Source organism: Vulpes vulpes, chromosome 2 (assembly GCF_048418805.1).
Source record: "Vulpes vulpes isolate BD-2025 chromosome 2, VulVul3, whole genome shotgun sequence".
NCBI classification, from domain to species: Eukaryota; Metazoa; Chordata; class Mammalia; order Carnivora; family Canidae; genus Vulpes; species Vulpes vulpes.
The window spans coordinates 94,551,446-94,572,807 of NC_132781.1; the positions used below are offsets into that span (position 1 = coordinate 94,551,446).

Genomic DNA, 21,362 nt, shown 5'->3' on the forward strand with positions numbered 1-21,362 from the left:
TACATGAATAATGTATTCAAATATGTTATCAAATATTTGTCATGCTAACTTACACATTACATAAAATATTTAAACGGGATATTTGTTACTAGTAAAATAGTATTAATGAACACAAAAGAATGCTGTCATTACTCTTTTGCCTAATGTTAAAGTTGGATGACTTACATTACCAGAGTAACAGAAGATCAATTGCCCTTTTAGGCAAAATGCTATAAAAAAAAAATTTCACAATTTCAGGTTTCAGTGTTTAACCTACACTTTGCTCTTCACCACAAAAATTAATTATTTCAGTTAGTACTGAGTAGTATATAAATTCCCTTAACTCCTCTCCCCAGAAAATCACATCTGGAAGGTAAGGTAATCTTGTAGTAACTTAAGTTGTTGCTGAAATATGAGGTCCCCCACCCAGTGGAAGATGATCCCTGCTGCATTATTTCCCTGGAACTTGGAGAGTTGGGAGCAAGTAAGCATCTAATAAAGCCCTGATAAGTGTAGTTTCAAGGGAAAAAGGTTAGAAATTAGATGGTTGAGGTTTTTGTTCATTTAAACTTAAAAATTATGTTCTGCCTTTGCTTTTGTTATTTCCTTGACTGCTAGGGAATAATGTGCTGACAAAGTAAACAAAAACATTGTACAAAGGTCACCATCATTAGTTCAGAACTTTGTCAGATCCTTTCTTCAGCTGATTTCCTTTTGCAGTTCATGAAGTTAAGAGAACTGTAGTCTCAGCTTAGTATTCAGAGAGTGAAAAATTCACCCAAAACATCCTTTGTTCCTTCTGAGCATCCCTTTTTTGTTTATATAGTTAATAGTTTACAAAGTTTGTAAAATGGAAGGTCAAGCTCGGAAGAAGCCTAAGGATATATTTTCCAGTAGAATTAAAATATTAATAGCTAAATAATTTTTTATCTTTATATTAAAAGTTTACCTCTCTCTCTCTCTCTCTTTGCTCTAATTTGTGATTATAACCTCAGAATTCTACACTTTGGTCATATATAGTTCTATGGTCCAAAATAATTTTATATTGGACAGCTCTGAGTTTTGTCATATCTCAAGAAGCCAAGTTATTATTACATCCCTATGTGTTTGCTTATCTCTCTACTATTGAAATATGTAAGTTTATCAGTCTTAGGACTAGAAATTTTGCTTCATAATTGACCTTTTTACAATATGCACTTCCCAGCACTTAAAATTTATAGGTAAAACTGCAGAATTTCTGGTCTCAGCTTGAAGTTGTTTGGCTAGATGCAGGTTCATGGAAACAGTGTAGTTCAGTGGGAAAGAGCCCAGAAGTTGATACCATACCCAATACCAAATCATGTAATCTAATAGTAATATTTTTTTACTGTGTGACTTTGGAAGTTATCTAAGCTTTCTGACCCTATTTTTTTATTGGGAAAACTTTTGATTAGGAAATTATAATGTTTACTTTACCAGGACTGCTTTGAGGAAAATAGCTAACAATTAAATAGCACTTACATATGCAGGTACAGTAATAAACACACTATTAATTAATTTAAATCTCACAACTACCCTAAGAGGTACTGTTATTGTCCTCCAAACTTTATATTATATAAACTGATTATACACTGTGCCACATATTTCTTAATGTACATTTAAAATTTTTCATCTTAAGTATAAGTAGTTACAATATAATTTCTGACATTAAAAATGGCATTTTTAACATCACTCTTATATGTGAAATCCATAACAATTTAATCCTGCTAATCATTCAATTTGGTTACGAGCTCTTCTTTAAAAGTCAGAAGTGTTATATCATAATATTTACTCCTTGAACTCATATTTCTGTTTTCATAAACCAATAGAATTTGATGCTAACAGAGTATATATTTCCTGTTTGAAGGTATTTCTGATCAGCTGTCATTTCTTTATAAGAAAAATATGTATATAAATTAAAATTTAAGTTTCTTTTTAATTTCTAGGCACAGGATCTTAAGATTTTTTAAATTTGTGGATTGATTTACCATATAATTATCAGTATTACACAGTTGATGGTAACATAAATACATTACAAATTTTAACAAAAATCCTTTTATCACTTGAGATAATAATATTGTCATTAATGCCTTAGAGCTACAGACTTAGGTCATTCAGTTTCCAAGAATTTTGTACCTAATAACCTAACTAGCAAAGCCAGATATTATTACTATTATACCATTCAGCCAAATCAGACTTTGTGTCAAGAAAAAAGTGTTCTCATTTTTCTAATTCAAGTAATTTTGCCAAAACACAATTTGAGAAATTTTATAAAAATTTCCTCTGTGAGAAATAAATTATAAATAATGAGGAATATGCAAAGTATAAATAAACCTATCTTCTTAAAAATAGATTATTCACTTAACTATAGAGAACAAACTGATGGTTACCAGTGGGGTAAGGATAGGGAATGGGTGAAATAGGTGATGGGAATTAAGGAGTGCACCTGTTGTGAGGAGTAACAGGTATTGTATGGATTATTGAATCACTATATTTTACACCTGAAACTAATATTATACTATTTGTCAACTATACTGGAATTAAAATTAAAAACTTAATAATTGTTTTTAAAAAATAGATTCTTCAATAGTGAGATGAAGATTATATCTAATATTATTTTCATGTTACCAAAATGAGTAGTACATTTAGAGCAAGTAAGTACATATATAAGCTGATAAATTACTGAAGGTGTAAGTTTCATGTGTAAAATACAGATTATATTATTCTGTAAAATGTATACTTTAAAAACTCATTATTCTAGCATCTAGCCTTTACACACACATATGTACACACATACTTAATAGGATGCAGAAAATAGAAATTTTTATAGGTGAAGACTATAATTGAAATAAATATAATTTGAGTAAAATATTTTAAGCATCTTATAATCTATATGGAATTGTTAATCAGTCACATAAAAATATAAATTTCATAAGTTTTATCTAGTTTAACTTGAAAATTTGAAGTTACATAGAAAATACTCAGTGACACTCACTTGTACTGCTTTAGCTGCTCAAAAATGCTTATTTTTCCAACTAATGACATATTGATTGTAGGAATGATTTTTGAGAATACTCTTGGCTTTGCTCTTACCAGTTTCCTGAAGAGCAATGAACGTTTTAATAATAGTTGCGGAATGGAACAGATGAGGTCATTAAAGGAAAACTCCCACTCCCTCTGGCCATATTATTATATAGCTTGATTTCAGAACTTCCTTACTAAACCAAAATAATTCATTTCAGAAAATTGCCCTGTTTTATCCCTGATAGAAATCCATATAAACAGGAAAACTGGAAGGATTGTGGTGGTTTTATGTTGCTTTGATTAATCAATAATCAACTGGGGAAAATATTCCCCAATCAGTATTTTGGATTTTTTCCTTTGGCAACCCAAAAGTTTTTACACTTCAAGCGATGCACCATATTAATGTACTGGGATATGCTTTTTTCTCTTCTTCCTTTTTTTCCCCTAAGATTTTATTTATTTATTTATTTATTTATTTATTTATTTATTTATTTATTTATCTATTTATTTATGAGAGATAGAGAACAGGAGTGGATAGGGGGAGAGGTGCAAAGGGAGAGGGAGTAGCAGACTCCCTGCTGAGCAGGAAGCCCAAGTGGAGTTTGATCCCAGGACCCTAGGAAGGGTCCCTAAGTGAAGGGTACCCTAAGTGAAGACTGGGTAGACTGAACCATCACCCAGGTGCCCCTCTTCTTCCTTTCTTTGAAGATTTTATTTATTTGAGAGAGATAGTACCAGTGTGAGCAGAGTGGGGTGGCAGAAACAGAGGGAGAGGGACTAGAAGGCTCCCAGCTGAGCAGAAAGCCTGATGCAGGGTTCAATCTCACGAGATTGAGATTGAATCTGAGATCATGATATGAGCTGAAATCTAGAGTTGGATGCCTAACCCACTGAACCATGCAGGTACCCCTTCTCTTCTTCCTTTTAGATGTGAGCAAAAGATACTGTGGAAAGGGGAGAGTAAAGAGAAGAATCTTCCAGGTTCTAAGAAAGAATATACACAGAAGTCGAGGATTTGGAAATAGACTCCCATAAAACCCACAGTACCAGCTTACCTCTTGAGTCTTCACTTACCCCTGGATCCAATAACCCAGTGCTAAATAATTGATATCATATTGGCTGTATTATAAAGGAGGGGGAAATGGTGGCTCACCATTATGATTATATCATTGGCTTTAAGGTTTTAAAACAGCAGCTGCCCTGAGAAGTTCACTTAGCAAGATTTTTTTCAATAACTGTTAAACAAAAACATGCCCATACTTCAGCATTTTAATTTGGCCCAATTTTAGTCTGCTGGGAAATGCTCTTTTACAAATTTAAAACTGACAGTTCAGCCCAAAGTGTATAAAGAAGTCAGCCATGAGACATCTGGGAGCCATACAATGTGCTACAGTTACCACCAGCATGGAGTAGACACTGTCCTCTAGAGCCAGTGGAGGAAATGGAAGGAAACCATGGTGCAGCAATGCTGCTGTAGAAACTCAGCAGCACTTTGGGTACCTTCTCAAAGTGAAAGCATTTGATTTTCACTTGAGCCTTTCTAATCAAAGGAAAAAATGCCTTTGCCCTTAGCCCACTATTAAACATTATTGAAGCAAAAATAAAGAATAGCCATGTTTATGTATGAATACTAGAGGAGATAAGAAGCAGTTTTATGGATTTTATACTCTTTGATTCTTACTAGAAATTTTTCTAATTATAGATAACTATTTACACTGTTTTTTTTCGAAGACATCACATAACTGCAATGAACTTCAGAGTGGTTTAAATTGACAATGATTCGGATTTAAGCTACAACTCTAAATAAATATCCAGTAGGTTGCTAGGAGGGACTAAGGTTTGAGATGTAAGATTTTCTCCTTTTTTCCTTGATTGAGAAATTAAGAATTCAGTCAACTATATTACCTTTTCTTTGTCTTATCAGTCACATGGACTAGAATTACACTCTAAAGTTTAAAAGGGATATTGTAAAAATTTCAGAACTTTCATATTGCTTTCTAAAAGACTTTTTAATAGAGGATAACAGAATGAGTGAATTTTGTTTTTAACTTTTGGTAAATATTTCCAACAAATTCAAGAATAATAGTGAATTCTCTTAAGTTATTTTTTTATTTAGAAAAACTTTGTAACAACTGGTGGTGAAAGCTTTCTATAAAATATGCATTTCTTTTAGTAAAAGATGATGAATGTGACTCAGATGCAGAAAATGAGCAAAACCATGATCCTAACGTTGAAGAGTTTCTGCAACAACAAGACACTGCTGTCATTTACCCCGAAGCACCTGAAGAGGACCAGAGGCAGGGCACCCCAGAAGCCAGTGGTCATGATGACAGTGGTAAGTGGAGCTGCACAGTTGTTTTTGTTTTCATATGTACAGGATTATTATATCTATAATTGTACAATGGGAACCTCCTCTACTCTAGGGATCTGAAATCCAAAATTTATGGCAAGTGCCCATAGAAAATAATCTCTTAGAGAAAGGAACACATTTATGGTAACAGTGTCGTATTAAAATTAGTGGCATCTCATGTGTTGTATTGCGGTAAGGCCACTGCAGTGAGGTTTAGAATAATGCCTGGATGTTGACTTCCACTCACTCACATAGCAGCAAGTAGTAGAAATGGGAGCTAGGATGATCCTTAACTAACTCTTGACTTTTTTTTCTGACTCTGGATATTTTTCTGCTCTGCTAGCAAGCAAAACGTGGTTGTCAGGTTCAAAACATACCGATTTGGAGACAAATGGGGTTTTTTATATCTGCTCTAGGCCATTCTGACATGAACAGCCAGTGTATGAAGAGTGGCAAAATGCAGTACTAATATGTTCATACTCTCCTGAAAGCAAGCAGGCTACCATTCTCTCCTTCCATGCTAGAAACAGATGACTCGCATGCAGATATTTCTGTAAGAAAACTTATTAAAGATCTGCACCAAGAACTAAGAAGTTACTGGCTTGTTTACCTTAATCTGGTTTGATTGTTTTTCAGGATTCCCAGTTTATTTGTTTATTTTTTTATTTTTGGATTCCCAGTTTAATAGATCGATTTAACTTAATACTTAAATAATCGTTTTTAAAAGACATTTTTAGAGAAGTTTTAGGCTTCAAAAAAAGTGATATAGAAGTACAGGTATTTCCCATATACCCCTTGCCCCCCACATGTGCATAGTTTTTCCCATTATCAACATAACTCACTAGAATTGTACATTTTTTACCAAGGAAGAACCTACATTGACACGTCATAAACACCCAAAGTCTATAAGTGTGTATCCATCATTATAATGTATCCATCATTATAATATCTCCTAGAGTATTTTCATTGCTCTAAAAATCCTCCATTTTCCCCACCTCCCCTCACCCCTAGAAACCACAGATCTTTATGTGTCTCCATAATTCTCTGCCTTTTCCAAAGGTCATATAGTTGGAATTATACAACATGTAATCTTTTAAGTTGGCTTCTTTTTCATTTAGTAATATTTAAGTTGGCTTTTTCACTTTTTTTTTTACTTTTTTTTCACTTTTTTTTCCACTTTCCTCCATGTATTTTCATGGCTTGATAGCTCATTTCTTTTAAGTGCTGAATAATATTCCATTGTCCCGATGTATCATAAGTTTGTTTACCCATTCACCTGATGAAGGACACATGGTTACTTCCATGTTTTGGCAATTATGAGTAAAGTTGGTATATACCACCATATGCAGATTTTTGTGTAGACTTAAGTTTTCCAACTCCTTTGGGTAAATACCAAGAAGTTCATATACTGGATCAAATAGTAACAGTATGTTTAGTTTTGTCAGAAACTGCCAAGCTATCTCCCAGAGAGGCTGTACAACTTTGTATTCCCACCAGCAATGTGAGTTTCTGTTGCTCCACATCATCACTAGCATTTTTTGGTGTCAGTGTTCTGGATTTTGGACATTCTGATAGGTGTGTAGTGATATCTTTCTTGTTTTAATTTGCTTTTCCCTGATGATATATGATGTGGAGTGTCTTTATTTGTCATCTGTATATCTTCTTTGGTGAGGTGTCTGTTAAGGTCTTTGGACTATTTTTTAATCAAGTTATTGATTTATTGTTGAGTTTTAAGAATCCTTTGTATGTTTTGAATAACAGTCCTTTATCTGATATGTCTTTGCAAATATTTTCCCAGTCTGTGACTTGTATTCTAATTCTCTTGAGAACATTTTTCACAAAGCAGAAGTTTTCATTTTAATGAAGTCCAGCTTGTCAGTTCTTTCTCATGGATCATGCCTTTGGTGTTATATCTAAAAAGGGCATTGTCATACCCAGGGTCACTTAGGTTTTCCTGTTATCTTCTAGGAGCTTTATAGTTTTGCATTTTGCAATTAGGTTTGTGATTCATTTTGAGTTAACTTTTGTGAAGGACGTAAGGTCTGTGTCTAGATTCATTTTTATGCATGTCCTGAATGTTTTGTTGTTCCATTACTTTTTAAAATTTTTTAATTTAAATTCATTTTAGTTAACATATAATGTATTAAAAGCTTCATGGGTAGAATTTAGTGATTCATCAGTTGTATATTACACCAAGTGCTCGATATATCAGGTGCCCTCCTTAATAACCATCACTCAGTTATCCCATCTCTCCCCCACCTCCCCTCCAGCAACCCTCATTTTGTTTCCTAGTCTGCCTCTCTCTTTTTCTATCTTATTTTATTTTTCCTTTCCTTCTTCTATGTTCGTCTGTTTTGTTTCTTAAATTCCACATATGAGTGAAATCATACAGTATTTGTCTTTCCCTGACTTATTTCACTTAGCATAATACCCTCTAGTTCTATCCACATTGTTGCAAATGGCAAGATTTCATTCTTCTTCATGGCTAATAGTCTATTGTATATTTATATACCACATCTTCTTTATCCATTCATCCGTTGATAGAAATCTGGGCTCTTCCCATGGTTCGGCTGTTGTGGACATTCTGCTATAAACATTGGGGTACCTGGATCCCTCGAATCACTATTTTTTTATCTTTTGGATAAATACCTAGTAGTACAATTGCTGGATCATAGGGTAGCTCTGCTTTTAACTTTTTGAGGAACCTCCATACTGTTTTCCAGAGTGGCTGCACCAGTTTGCATTCCCTCCTGCAGTATAAGAGGGTTCCCCTTTCTCCACATCCTCACCAACATCTGTTGTTTCCTGCCTTGTTCATTTTAGTCATTCTGAAATGTGAGGTGGTATTTCATTGTGGTTTTGATTTGTATTTCCCTGATGCTGAGTGATATTGAACATTTTTTCATGTATCTGTTAGCCATTTGTATGTCATCTTTGGAGAAATGTCTGTTCATGTCTTCTACCCATTTCTTGACTGCATTTTTTGTTTTTGTGTGTTGAGTTTTCTAAGTTCTTTATAGATTTTGGATACTAGCCCTTTATCTGATATGTCATTTGTGAATTTCTTCTTTCATTCGGAAGGTTGCTTTTTAGTTATTGATTGTTTTTTGGTTATTGATTGTTTCCTTTGCTGTACAAAAGCTTTTTACTTTAAGTTCCAGTAATTCATTTTTGCTTTTGCTTCCTAAGTTCCATTACTATTTGTTGAAAAGACTATCTTTACTCCATTGTATTGCCTCTGCTCCTTTGTCAAAGACCAGTTGACTATATGAGGGTATTTCTGGCTCTCTGTTCCATTAGTTTATTTCTGTATCCTCATACCAATACCACACTGTTTTGATTATTATAGCTTTACAGTAAGTCTTAAAGTCAAATAGTGTCAATCCTCCAGCTTTATTTTTCACCTTCAGTATTGTGTTGACTATCCTGGGTCTTTTGCCTCTCCATATAAACTTTAGAATGTTTGTCAATATCTGTAAAAGGACTCTCCAGATTTGAATTGGAATTGCATTGAATCAAGTTGGGAAGAACTGGCATCTTGACAATATTAAGTCTTCTTATTCTTAAACATTGAATGTCTCTCCATTTGTTTAGTTCTTTGATTTTGTTCAGCAGAGTTTTATAGTTTTCCTCATATAAATCTTACATATATTTTGTTAAATTTATACATAAGTATTTTGGTGTTTTGGTGCTAAATAAATGTTAAGCTACTAATCAATCAACTCTTAAATATCTGAAGGAAATTGAGAAGAATGGTATAGAAAAATATATTCCATTGCAGAGTCAACTGCCTTCCTTAAATCAGGAATCAGCTATGAAAAAGCAGAAACAGAAGTTTCACCGCAGAATAGGTAGGATTTTCTGTCACTAAATCAGTGACAAAGGAAATAGAAGTAGGGCACTCTATAACTGATTCCTCCAGTGTGCCAAAAGGACACATTTTTGAAGACTATAGATTATTGCCCCTAGGGACACAGCATTAAAGCTTTATGAATAGTGTTGTATTGATATATTTGCATATAATTGTAGGCATTGTAATCCTGTAGGGCCCTACCATTTCTATTTTGATTCCTCAGGGTTTGGGGGTGTTTTTTTCAAGATTTTATTTATTTGTTTAGTTGTAGGTGAGGAGCAGAGGGAGGAAGAAAGAATTTTAATTAGAGTCTATACTGAGCGTGGAGCCTGACATGAGATTCAGTGTCATGATCCTGAGATTATAATCTCAGCTGAGTTGGATGCTTAACCAATGAACTACCCAGGCACTTCAGTTTGTTTGTTTGTTTGTTTTTTTTCTTAAAAAAAAATTTGTTAACTTTCACCTGAAGAAGCAATAGGTTACAATAAAAATGAAAAAGAATAAAAATTCTTCAATATAATTGTATATATATATGTAAATGTTTTATGCAACAAAAGTTTTTCAAGAAGCCTCATGAAAGAAAATAAGAACTAAAGCAGTGTTTCATTGCACAGATCAAAATAAGGTTACACTTTGTAAAGTCCATTGTTACTAATCAACACAGTAAAATCCCATAAAAATTAGGATTTAACATTTTGAATTAATGAAACATTTGAATTCTAGAATCTGTTTTTTAATTCAGGTAGTTATTACTTTCAGGTATACAGCTGATAAACTATTGCACAGGAGATACTCTGTCACACCAGTAACATCTGATTGTCTTCAGAAGCCCTTAAGTTTTTAAAGTTTTAATGGATTAAATATGCTCTCCTGTACTTCAAAAATTGTGAAAGGGCAAAATTTATTCTAGCAGACTGAAATATCACAAACTCTGAATCAGTGGGTCACAAACAAAGGAGATTTTTCAAAGGTTTTATATGAAGTACTACTATCAGTCTGAAATGTTACACTACATAGCAAAGGAAATTTAGGATACAAAAATTAAAGATTTTTTTTAAAATAAGCATAGTCATAGTCATAGTCATAGGATATGACATGGGTTAGATTTTTAAGTAGTCTTGAATCACTACCTTAAGTTGATTATAAGAATTCTAAAAAGAAAATTTTTTTTCCTTATATGACAAGCCTTCATTGCTAAAAAAGTGATTCTTTTAAAAAAGCAAATATCCAATATTCTTAAAAAATAGGAACAAAAACTGTTTTATGCTAGTATCCTAAAGAATAAATTCATACCTCATATGTGTGAGAAATTCAATAGAAATCGATTTATGAAAATGATAACTTGCTGGTAAAATATCATGAGTAACCTGTCATTTTACAAAATTAGTATTTTGTTTATTAATGATGAAAGTAAAGAACAAAATAGTACATAATGAGAGCAGACAGCTGTATTACGCTATAGAGTATAAGCAGCTTAAGTAATGGAAATCACATTGTGATTGTGGTGCCAATAATGAAGCATCTGCAACGGCTGACTTGGACTCTTGCCATTGTAACCAGATAAAACCAATAGGATAGACTAGGTACCCTGGCAAGGAGAGTGCCCCAAATGTTGATTTCCTACCTGCCTGTTCAAAAGGAAATTAATACTAAACAAAACATAGCATGATTTCCAAAACAATTTCATGTGGCTAATCTAGTCTCCACAGAAGTAGGTCATTTTAAAGATATCACCAACACGCAACTGATTCCAGTTGCCTTGCTAGCTGTAATAAAGGTACCTTCATAAACTGTGGAAGGTTTGGTTTTTTTATTTTATTCATATATTTGATACATATTTCAACATAATTAACAAACTATATGGGTTTAGGTGCTCAGTCTCTTATACGCAGGCTGGTTCTCAGGAAAGTCTTTTAATTTATATAGACTTGAATTTCAATAAAGATGATACATGTTTATGAAGGATTTTGAGACTGTAATGAAATTTTCTTTGGTAGTCTCTTTTTTCTTTTTTTTTTTTTGTCTAAGATATTTTATTTATTTATTCATGAGAGACAGAGAGTCCGAGACATAAGCAGAAGGAGAAGCAGGCTCCCTGCAGGGACCATAATGTGGGACTCTATCCCCAGACACAGGATCACGCCCTTAGCTGAAAGCAGACACTCAACCGCTGAGCCACCCAGGCATCCCTGGTAGTCTCTTTTTCAATAAAAATTTCAAAATGAAGGTAGAGATACTATTTACAATAAGTTATCTTTTAGGAACTTATATTTTGAAGAAATAATATATGGAAAAGCGCTCTTAGTTAAATAATATTAATTAGCAAAACCATATTACATTTTAGGATTGTCAGGCTTAGGTGGTTCCTGTGGAAAAAAAAAAAATGGTTCATTCAGGGCGCCTGGGTGGTTCAGGCGATTAAGTGTCCAACTCTTGGTTTCAGCTCAGGTCATGATCCCTGGATTCTGGGATCAAGCCTCCTCAAGCCACATCCAAGCTCTGTGCTCAGCAAGAAGTCTGCTTAAAGATTCTCTACCTTTGCTCCTTCCCCCAGTCGCACACCTCTCTCTAAATAAATAAATAAATCTTAAAAAAAAAAATGGTTCATGCAGTGAACTCTGTTTTTCCATATTGCCTTTTTTTCTAAAAGCTATCCTGTATTTATCCATATAAAATTCTACAAAAAAAATGTATCTGTATAATTCAGTAAGGGAAAGAACATAAAGAAGCCTGCATGGGAAGTCTTTGTAGGCCAGGCCTAGATATGGCTCCTGTTACTCACTTCCCCTAGTACTTGTTCTTGTGGTTTGAATTCTGTCATATGGCCACACCTAACTGCAGGAATGTCTTAAAAACATAGTCTACTTATGTACTACTTACTGTTTGATGACAATAACTTTGTGGTGTCATTTCCAAGTTAGAAAGAACAAGCATTAAATAAATAATGATATGTTCTTATCAGTGGAAAGATTCTATTGTGGCATACAAATCCTCTTCAGTATGTATACATTTACAAATGTAATGTATTCTAAGTTTATCTTTGTTTTCTTTGTCTAATCATACAAAAAGAAGGGAAGACTTATAGTTTAGTGGAAAAGATATGGGACTTTGAAGTCGGACAGCACATATTTGAATCCTGACTTCATCATTTACCAGCCTTATAATTTTAAGTCATTTAACTTTTCTGAGCTTCCTGTTTTCTCTTTTATAAAATAGAGATGAGTATCATTGTATTGTTTTAAGGATCAAATATAAAGTGGGTGTCATAATATCTGGCACAAAGCATAGGGAGTAAGTGGTAGCTTTGGTAATATTTTTTGAATGTTTAAATTCAAAATATATGATCTTTCTTTTATAGGAACACCAGATGCATTCTCCCAGTTACTTACCTGCCCATATTGTGATAGAGGCTATAAACGCTTTACCTCTCTGAAAGAACACATTAAATATCGCCATGAAAAGAATGAAGATAATTTTAGTTGCTCCCTGTGCAGTTACACCTTTGCGTACAGAACCCAACTTGAGCGTCACATGACATCACATAAATCAGGAAGAGATCAAGTAAGTGAAATCCAGTGTCTATTGAAGGCAAGGGTTCTAACATACTTAAAAGGATGTACTAGGCAGCATCTTCAGCCTTACAAGAATTAAAGTAATTACATGAATTATCTGAGTTCCAAAGTGCATGTGAACATTCTTTTAGCAGTAACTAAGTTTTTTAATTCTTTTTCAGATAAGATCCCTTCGATCTTGATTTATTTTGCTTATATTGCAACAAGTATTTCCCTTAAGTTTATAACTAGATTCAAAATGCATTCTACTAAAATGTTCAGTGTAAGAAAAATAAATACTCATTTCATAAACCATATGCCTAAATACTAACTAAATTTAGAGGAAAGTCAAATAATAATAATAAAGGTTAATTTTCTGGGAAACAAAGACTACTGTATTTACTCTCAGTATAAGTTACGGGGTTCTGTTTACTGTAGGAAGGGAAGATGCTTCCTCTAAGAATCTAAAGCTTAGATTCTAAACATTTTTATTCTGAAGATTCAGTTTTCACATGGTTTGTTCTATTTCTGTCACTTTGCCTCGATTTCTAGATGTATAAAAACCAAGACTAAAAAAAAAAAAAAAAAAAAAAAAAAAACCAAGACTGTTCAATAAGTTACATTTGAAATGTTGGCTCTGTATTTAAGGATTAAAGATGAAGAAGCTCTTCTTGCCAGTTGACCTTCTTTTATAAGATCCTGATAAGTGCCAACTCTGAACAAATTAATATCAACGTGATTCTAATTTTAAAAACCAAATAAATATTCAGCTGTATAGGATATTTTAAGGGTATGTGTTATGATTGGGGCATGCATCCAGTTTCTTAAAGGATTATGACCATCCATAAAATCAAATCTGTGAGAACTCTGCCCTATTCATGTGCCTAACGTAAGTCCTGTATCATAGAGAACCAGTTAAACCTTTTCTACATTGATGGTTAAACCAAACAAACTATAGCCAAAATAGACTCATCGAGCAGGTTCAACCTACCTTCTCAGGATTTTGGCAGTAACCCTCACAAAATCAAAAGATGAAGGGGGAGAGCATGGCAATCAAGAAGTAAGTATAGGACCAAGATTTTCTTAGGTTAATGGTTAAATCCATGAGGGAACACTTGAAATTGGGGAGAATACCAAAAGAAGGAAGAAATTGATACAGAGCAGGAACTTCTGAAGACAAAGACCACCTGTCTACCGTCTACCCCTATACAAGTCTTATCAGGGACAATGCAGAAGAATCTTTTTTCCATCTGAGTTCTAACATGACTACAGTACAGTCAGGCCTTGGGAAAAGAACCTATTCGTGTGACATTTGGGAAGCCGACCCAAATTCCAACTGTTGTCCCAATATCCTTTCTGTACCATGGGCCGTTGTCAAAGAAAAGGATCTGCAGACTAGTCAGGCAGATCCTTTTGGTGAAAATGAGAGAGGCCATTATAGAAACAAATCATAAGACCAATGATGAGCATGCCAGCCAATTTTGTGGTGATTTTTCTAATGGGTGAAAGGTAGTAGGTTTTATATATGAAGTATGTGATCAGACAAAGTTAGAAAGGAGCTGTGATTAATATGGGGACCAACAATGTGAGGAAATATGATCAGGATGTCTTAGAAATAATTTAGGTTATGGGGCAACAAACCTGAGTTTGAAAAGTCATGCTAGGACTTAGTTAAGCATTTCTATGTATTATTAATTTATTCGTTAAGCAAACATTTGTGTTTCTATTACATGTCAGGCCCTGTTCTAGCTGATAAAAGCACAATAGTGAAAAAGATAAGCAAGGATCAAGACAGTAGGGAACATATATTAGCAGGTGATATAAAATATAAGAACAGATAGTGTGAAGAAAAATAAAGCAGAAGGTAGAAAGTTGCAACTTTTTTAAGGTTAGGGAGACCTTCCTAAGAATGGGACATCTGAACTAAAATCTGAATGAAAGGAAGGAGCCAGTCATAGGATGATTGGGGGGAGGGCGTTCTGGTCAAAAGGAACAGAGGGAAACATGAAAAGGCCTTGAGCCAGAAGCCTGCCCAGCATCCACAAAGGATAGCAAGGAGGCCAGTGTGAATAATTAAGGTAGAAAGATAGGTAAGAACAGGAGGTATCAGGGGCCAGATGATATATCCCCTTGTATAGACCATGATAGAGACTTTGATTTTGTTATACAGTGTGACAGGGAAGCCTTTGAAAGATACTGAATTTTGTCTTTATTTTTTATTTTTAAGGGAACACTGGCTGTTGGGTGGAGAGTAGGTCAAGAAAGATAAGAACAGAAGCAGGGAGACCATTTTGGAGGCTGTTATAATCCAGGCCAAACGTGGTGGTGGCTTTGAAATCACTGGTGGTGACAGATACAACATAATGATGAATGTTAAATTCAGAGTATATTCAGATGGCTTTGTTCATGGATTGATGAAGGGTGTTAAAAGAAAGCAAGGAATCAAGTGTTACCCCAAAGTACAGGGCCTAAGCATAATCAAATTAATGAAAATGTCATTCACAAAGACAGGAAACACCAGAGGAGGTGCTCTCTGACGGGCAGTTAAGAGTTCAGTGTTAATTGTGTTAAGTTTCACATGCCCATTGTGTTCCAACTGGCAACATCAAGGACACAATTGTCTATGAGAGTCTAAAGTTAAGGGGAAGAGGTCCAGAGATACACCATTGGGAATTATCACCATATATTTGGTGCTTAAAGCCATGAGTTTGGATGCAGTAGAGCCTGATACATAGTAAGTATTCCTCTTTCCTTCCTGTATGAAAAACAAAAGAAGGGAGATTCCAGCTAGAGTGAGCATAAAGCAAGTAATACCTGAATTAATAAACCTTTGAAGTATGGCTAGAATCTTAATAATCATAATTTTAGGGAAATATAGCCAAGAAGGAATAAGTATAAACCAAAGCAAGGAGTAGAGAAGAGTAGTATATGTACAAAACCTGGGACTCACTAAGTGACTATGGCATAAACTTCTTATAGGGAACTGGTGAAGGATCAGCCTGGAAACTCAGGTAAACTTGGAATATATAAACTCAGAATCTATATTCAGGGTTAATGGGGAGCCTTTGGAGGTTTATGAGCAATTGATGGTTTATGAGGTTTATGACAGAATTCAATTTAAGCATCCCTTTTGTATGATTAATCTAACAAAGCAAAAAAGCAGAAACAGACTCATAAACACAGAGAACATACTGGTGGTTGCCAAAGTGGGGGTGGGGGGAGCAAAACAGGTGAAGGGGAATGGGAAGTCCAGGTTTCCAGTTACAGAATGAACAAGTCAGGAGATGAAGGGTACAGAATAGAGAATATAGTCAATGTATTGTGATAGTGTTGTATGGTGACAGATGGTAGACACTTGTGGTGAGCACAGCATAACATATGGAGTTGTTGACTCACTGTGTTGTATGCTGACACTAACTTAACATTGCATGTCAACTATACTTGATTGAAAAACATTTCTTAATAACAAATAAATTTAATGAATAAATAAAAGTAAACAAAGTAATGGGATCTGGAAAAAATCTAAGAATGCAGAATATATTTGAAATATATAAAAGTGGGAATTTGACAGAAAGCCATTATAATACTCCATACTTGAATGAAAAGATGGAAGTATTTTTTAAATTCATCAGATTAAAGTACATTCTGGAAATAGCAAGCTCTTAAGCAATAGGATAAACTACTGGAAAAAGCCTGACTGCAGAAGAGATAATCTCTAGTTTCTAGTAAAGTACATATTATCTTATTTGTGCTAAATAACTATATTACTCAATAAAGTATGATTCTAATACTCTAAATTAGCAAATGGAGATTTTTCTGTATGTCAAAATTCTGTTCCCACTATCATTTCTTTTTGGTAATATTCCAAGTGTTAGATTTTTGTGACTGCCTGCCGCAATTTGAGGCCTTTGAGAAGCAGAATTCACCAAAATACTACTTTTAGCAGATTGGCTATTCTTTTATGTCCAGAGCTTTTTTGCTTTATATTTAAAATATCAATTCTTTCTTACAGAGACATGTGACACAGTCCGGGGGTAATCGTAAATTCAAGTGCACTGAATGTGGGAAAGCTTTCAAATACAAACATCATCTAAAAGAGCACTTAAGAATCCACAGTGGTAAATATTTGTTTTCTTTCTTCACCTTGAATATCATAGCACATGTGGTAATAAATAAATCTATAACATGTGGTCTATACACATGGTCAGAAACTTCTTGCTTTTCTTACAAAGACTAACCTGGAGAAATTTTCTATTTATAAGTGGTATCTTATTGGAGTCTTAATCTTTAACTTAAGCATATTAAGCTAATATAATATGACATACTCCAAATTTCCTAATTAGGATATAGCATGTTTTAACAAAAAAGTACAACGTTCTTGAGCTTTCCAATGAATGCTAGTTTCATTGCCTCTTTTGCACAATTAGGGAATGGAAAAGGAGATAGAGGTACAATTTGCACAAGAAAGTAAGGAGGTGAAGATACTCTCTACATGAGAGAAGTAAAAATGTAAACTCCAAATAGGAAGTGGTCAGGGTGATTTGGAGTCACCCAGGCAGGGCAGCATTGAGAATTTAAAAGAAAACTATGTTCACCTGTCATTTCACCTTTCTATTTCACATCCTTTTCTAAATTATTACTTACAAAATGGTATGTGAAAAAATATGCCTGTTTTAGAAACTAAGACACAAAAAAAACTGTATGTGCATGTCTTTAGAGGCTCTACTTCAACAAAAGCTATAGCAAAAACTGGGTAGCATCTTACATTGCACTGTGACGTCTGTTCATCTGATTAATTTTGGTATGTTGTTTTAGATTTAAATAGTAGTGAAAACACCTATTTTCTAATTAATGAGAAATGACGGGTATCTGCACATTACTTATTTTGTGAAAATTATTATATTGACATCTCACAAACATTCTACAAAAAAAGTACAGCAGGTGGCTATGTGAGGGATGACTGGTGATATCTGTTTTATTTTGGAACTACATTTTTAGAAGTTTTACTATCTTATTCATTGAGGGCTAAGTGTTAAAGTTACCAATTTGTGTAAACCAAGATTTTTGCAAAAACATTTATCATTTATTTTCACACTTTAATATTTCTGAAAAGTAAAAGTGTCTTTTGCAGTCTGGCACAAAATCCTATTTCTTAGCTCCTGGGTTACTGAAAACTTTTCATCAAGAATATATTTTGGGGGCAGCCCTGGTGGCTCAGCAGTTTAGCACCTCCTTCAGCCCAGCACCTGAACCTGGAGACCTGGGATCAAGTCCCTCATCAGGCTCCCCGCATGGAGCCTGCTTCTCCCTCTGCCTGTGTCTCTGCCTCTCTCTCTCTCTCTCTCTCTCTCTCTCTCTCTCTCTCTGTGTGTGTGTGTGTCTCATGAATAAATAAACAAAATCTTAGGGAAAAAAAGAATATATTTTTGATGACCTGCTTTCTTACTACAGATGATTTGAAGTTGTTGATAGGGATATAACTAATTCAGGAGAGTTTTCCTAAATGTTGAGATTTGGGTAGAGGAAGGAAAATAAATTTTAGAATAAGACTCATGTACAAAATCATTGTATATAGGAGGATCTGTCAGACCCATAGATAGTACAGAATTGGGAAGCATGGAACATTCTAAAGATTGAAACAGGACTAGAAACAGGAATTTGGTATTTATCACAAAATTCTGCATTGATATTCAAAAATCAGTCTCAGTCAAGTAGTGAGTAGGGAGCTATCGTCTGTAGTACTGACAGAAAAATTTTAGGAGTGTAGCTGGTCGAGAGCTTTATATAGGCTTGTTAACAGCATTCTGGTGCTGCTGCTGAAGTAGCTGATTACAAATTAGGGCACATCGTGGACATAGTGCATCCACTGTATTCTATACTGTCTATTCATTATGTGCATATATGGTAGTCTTATCCTTAAGGTTACTTAAGATGAGGCTTGTATATCTCATGTTTATTCCAAAGGGAGATTTCTGAGTTGAGATGACTGGGTGTCCTCCTAGGACTGGACCAGTCTGTAAGCTTTTTGAGACTGGTTCTTGAAGAAATAAATACAGAAATTGAAAGTAATTTAGAAAGTATTATATGAAGAAAATGCTGTGACAATTTTATTATATTTTAATTGATTGTATAGTAGATTGGAAATTTAAAACAGAGAAATGAATATTAAAAAAGTCACTATCTGGTGAACACAGATAGTTTTGAAAGCGCGTTTAGATCACTGAATAATGGATAAGCTTCATATCCTTCAAGAAACCTCTGTAATCTTCTTCTCGGCTGAGTTTTTAATCAGGATCTTCAAATTATACTCCCTAAAATTACCTGGACTGTTACTATCTTCTGATACTGCCACTAAAATGAGCCCTATGGAGAATTAAATGTTTTAGCCATCATCTGAAGTCCTCATGTGAGAGTTGAGCTCTAATGAGGAGTAGGTCACCTCACCTCCACTCAGAGATGAGACACAAAAGCTCCTGCTCCCCGGCCTCTGTTCCTCCCCAGAAAAGAACTGGGGTTTGTTCCATAGTCCTAGGAACTTTAGCCTGGAAAGTTTTTACATCAGATGCAACCAAACACACACCCCAACCATTGCAAAAAAAAAAAAAATGAGCATTCATAGGACATCTGACTTTTTATAGCACGACTTCCCCTCCAGGGTTTGACAGTCGCCAGACAGACAGATTAGGTAAGGGACTTCAGCTATAAACCATAAAGCTATGAAGTTAGAAACGGGGTTTTCCAACAAACATAGTGAATTTGGCTTTAGAACAGTTGCTCTGCACTTTCTTTCTGGCAATGACAAAATATCAGGTAATCCCCAACAATAATAATAATAACTAGCATTTATTGAGTACTTAACTATGTACAGCCACATTTGAGTTACTTGTATACATTAACTCATATAGTCCTAAACAATAGCCCCATGAGATAGATGCTATTATTTCCTCTCTTTCTGCTGATGAGAGAATGGAAGCTCGGAGAGCTTTAATTAGCCTCTCCAGAGGCACTCAGCTAGTCCCTGGCAAAGCCAGAGTCCCAGTGTAGGTGTCCTGACTCCAAAGCCATTGCCTTAGCCACTGTGCTCCTCTATCTCCCTATTTAGAGATAAAAATAATCTATGGGGCACCTGGGTGGCTCAGTCAGTCAGCCATCTCCCTTCAGCTTGGGTCATGATCTCCAAATCCTGGATTGAGCCCCTGTCAGGCTCCCTGCTCAGCAGGGAGTCTGCTTCTCCCTCTCCCTCTGTCCTTTGCCCCAGTTTCTCCATGCACTCACTCCCTCTCTCTCTCTCTGTCTCTCTCTCAAATAAAATATTTTTTAAAGACAATCTATATCATAGAATCTTATTTTCTGAGTGTTTCTAACAAGAGAACCAATATATAGCTCATCTAAAAATGTTATACAACAATTTAAAATGTATTCCCTTGTATTACCTGCCCTTGAAATTTACCTGGTGCACTTTGAGTACTGAATCATATTTCAGGCGTCCCATTGGAAAGATAGTGATAAACTGGAGAATTTCTAGAGATGAGTCAATAAATGGGTAAGTGGGAAGGGTTCTAAACCCCATGTCCTATGAGGAGTCTTTGAAGGACCTGGGTATATTTAATCCACACAAGGGAAGTTTAAGGTTACAGGTGACAGCTTCTCATCAATTTGGAAGTCTGATGTTTAGAAGAAAAGTTAGACTTACTCTGTGTGGCATCAGAGGGAAGACTAGGACAGGAAAGTAGGCATTATAACAAGCGAATTCTAGCTTAGTACTCAACCATAGTATTACTTTTTAAAAGAATCACTAATATGTATTGAGACCACACACAGTTTTGCTATATTGTCTTATAATTGCATCCCAGTGAGGATGTATCTACACACCAAAACACTGAGGCTTGGAAAGATTAAGAAAATACTAAGTGACAGGGGCACCTGGGTGGCTCAGTCAGTTGAGTGACCAACTCTTGATTTCAGCTCAAGTCATGATCTCAGGGTCATGAGATTGAGTCCTGCATGGGGCTCTGTGCTCGGGGCAAGTCTGCTTATGATTCTCTATCCTCTTCTCCCTCTCCCTTTCCCCTACTGTGTTCTCTTGCTCAATCTCTCTCTCTCTCTCTCTCTCAAAATAAAGAAATAAAATCTTTTTTAAAAAACTAGTGGCGGGATCCCTGGGTGGCGCAGCGGTTTGGCGCCTGCCTTTGGCCCGGGGCGCGATCCTGGAGACCTGGGATCGAATCCCATGTCGGGCTCCCGGTGCATGGAGCCTGCTTCTCCCTCTGCCTGTGTCTCTGCTTCTCTCTCTCTCACTGTGTGCCTATCATAAATAAATAAAATTTAAAAAAAAAATTTAAAAAACTAGTGGCAAAAGCAGGTTTTGAATCCAAATTTATGATCCTCAGCAGAGCCAAACTAGACCATCTTCCATAGAGCAGTCCAGCAGGTAGTAACCTCCCTTTAATAAAAGAGGTTAAAGGTTAAAGAGGTTTAGTCTCTTTAGGAGACTAAAGTCAAGAATGTTAGAAAATGAATCTTTACTGTGTACAAGAGGGGTTCTTAGATCCCTTCCACTTCTAATATCCAATTCTTGAAGTAA

General features: G+C 35.0%; 1 protein-coding gene across 26 annotated transcripts in view; it reads left to right on the forward strand.

The window, feature by feature from the left end:
- The window catches only part of ZEB1 (zinc finger E-box binding homeobox 1), a 180,750-nt gene that overhangs the window by 151,140 nt on the left and 8,248 nt on the right, over window positions 1–21,362 (forward strand). For all 26 annotated transcript variants that reach the window (XM_072749301.1, XM_026000882.2, XM_026000883.2 and 23 more), the window contains 3 exons: window positions 5,195–5,356; window positions 12,586–12,788; window positions 16,791–16,896. In XM_072749301.1, coding sequence (XP_072605402.1) covers window positions 12,759–12,788; window positions 16,791–16,896 — 136 coding nt within the window. In that variant the 5' untranslated portion in view covers window positions 5,195–5,356; window positions 12,586–12,758. The remainder of the gene's footprint in view (window positions 1–5,194; window positions 5,357–12,585; window positions 12,789–16,790; window positions 16,897–21,362) is intronic.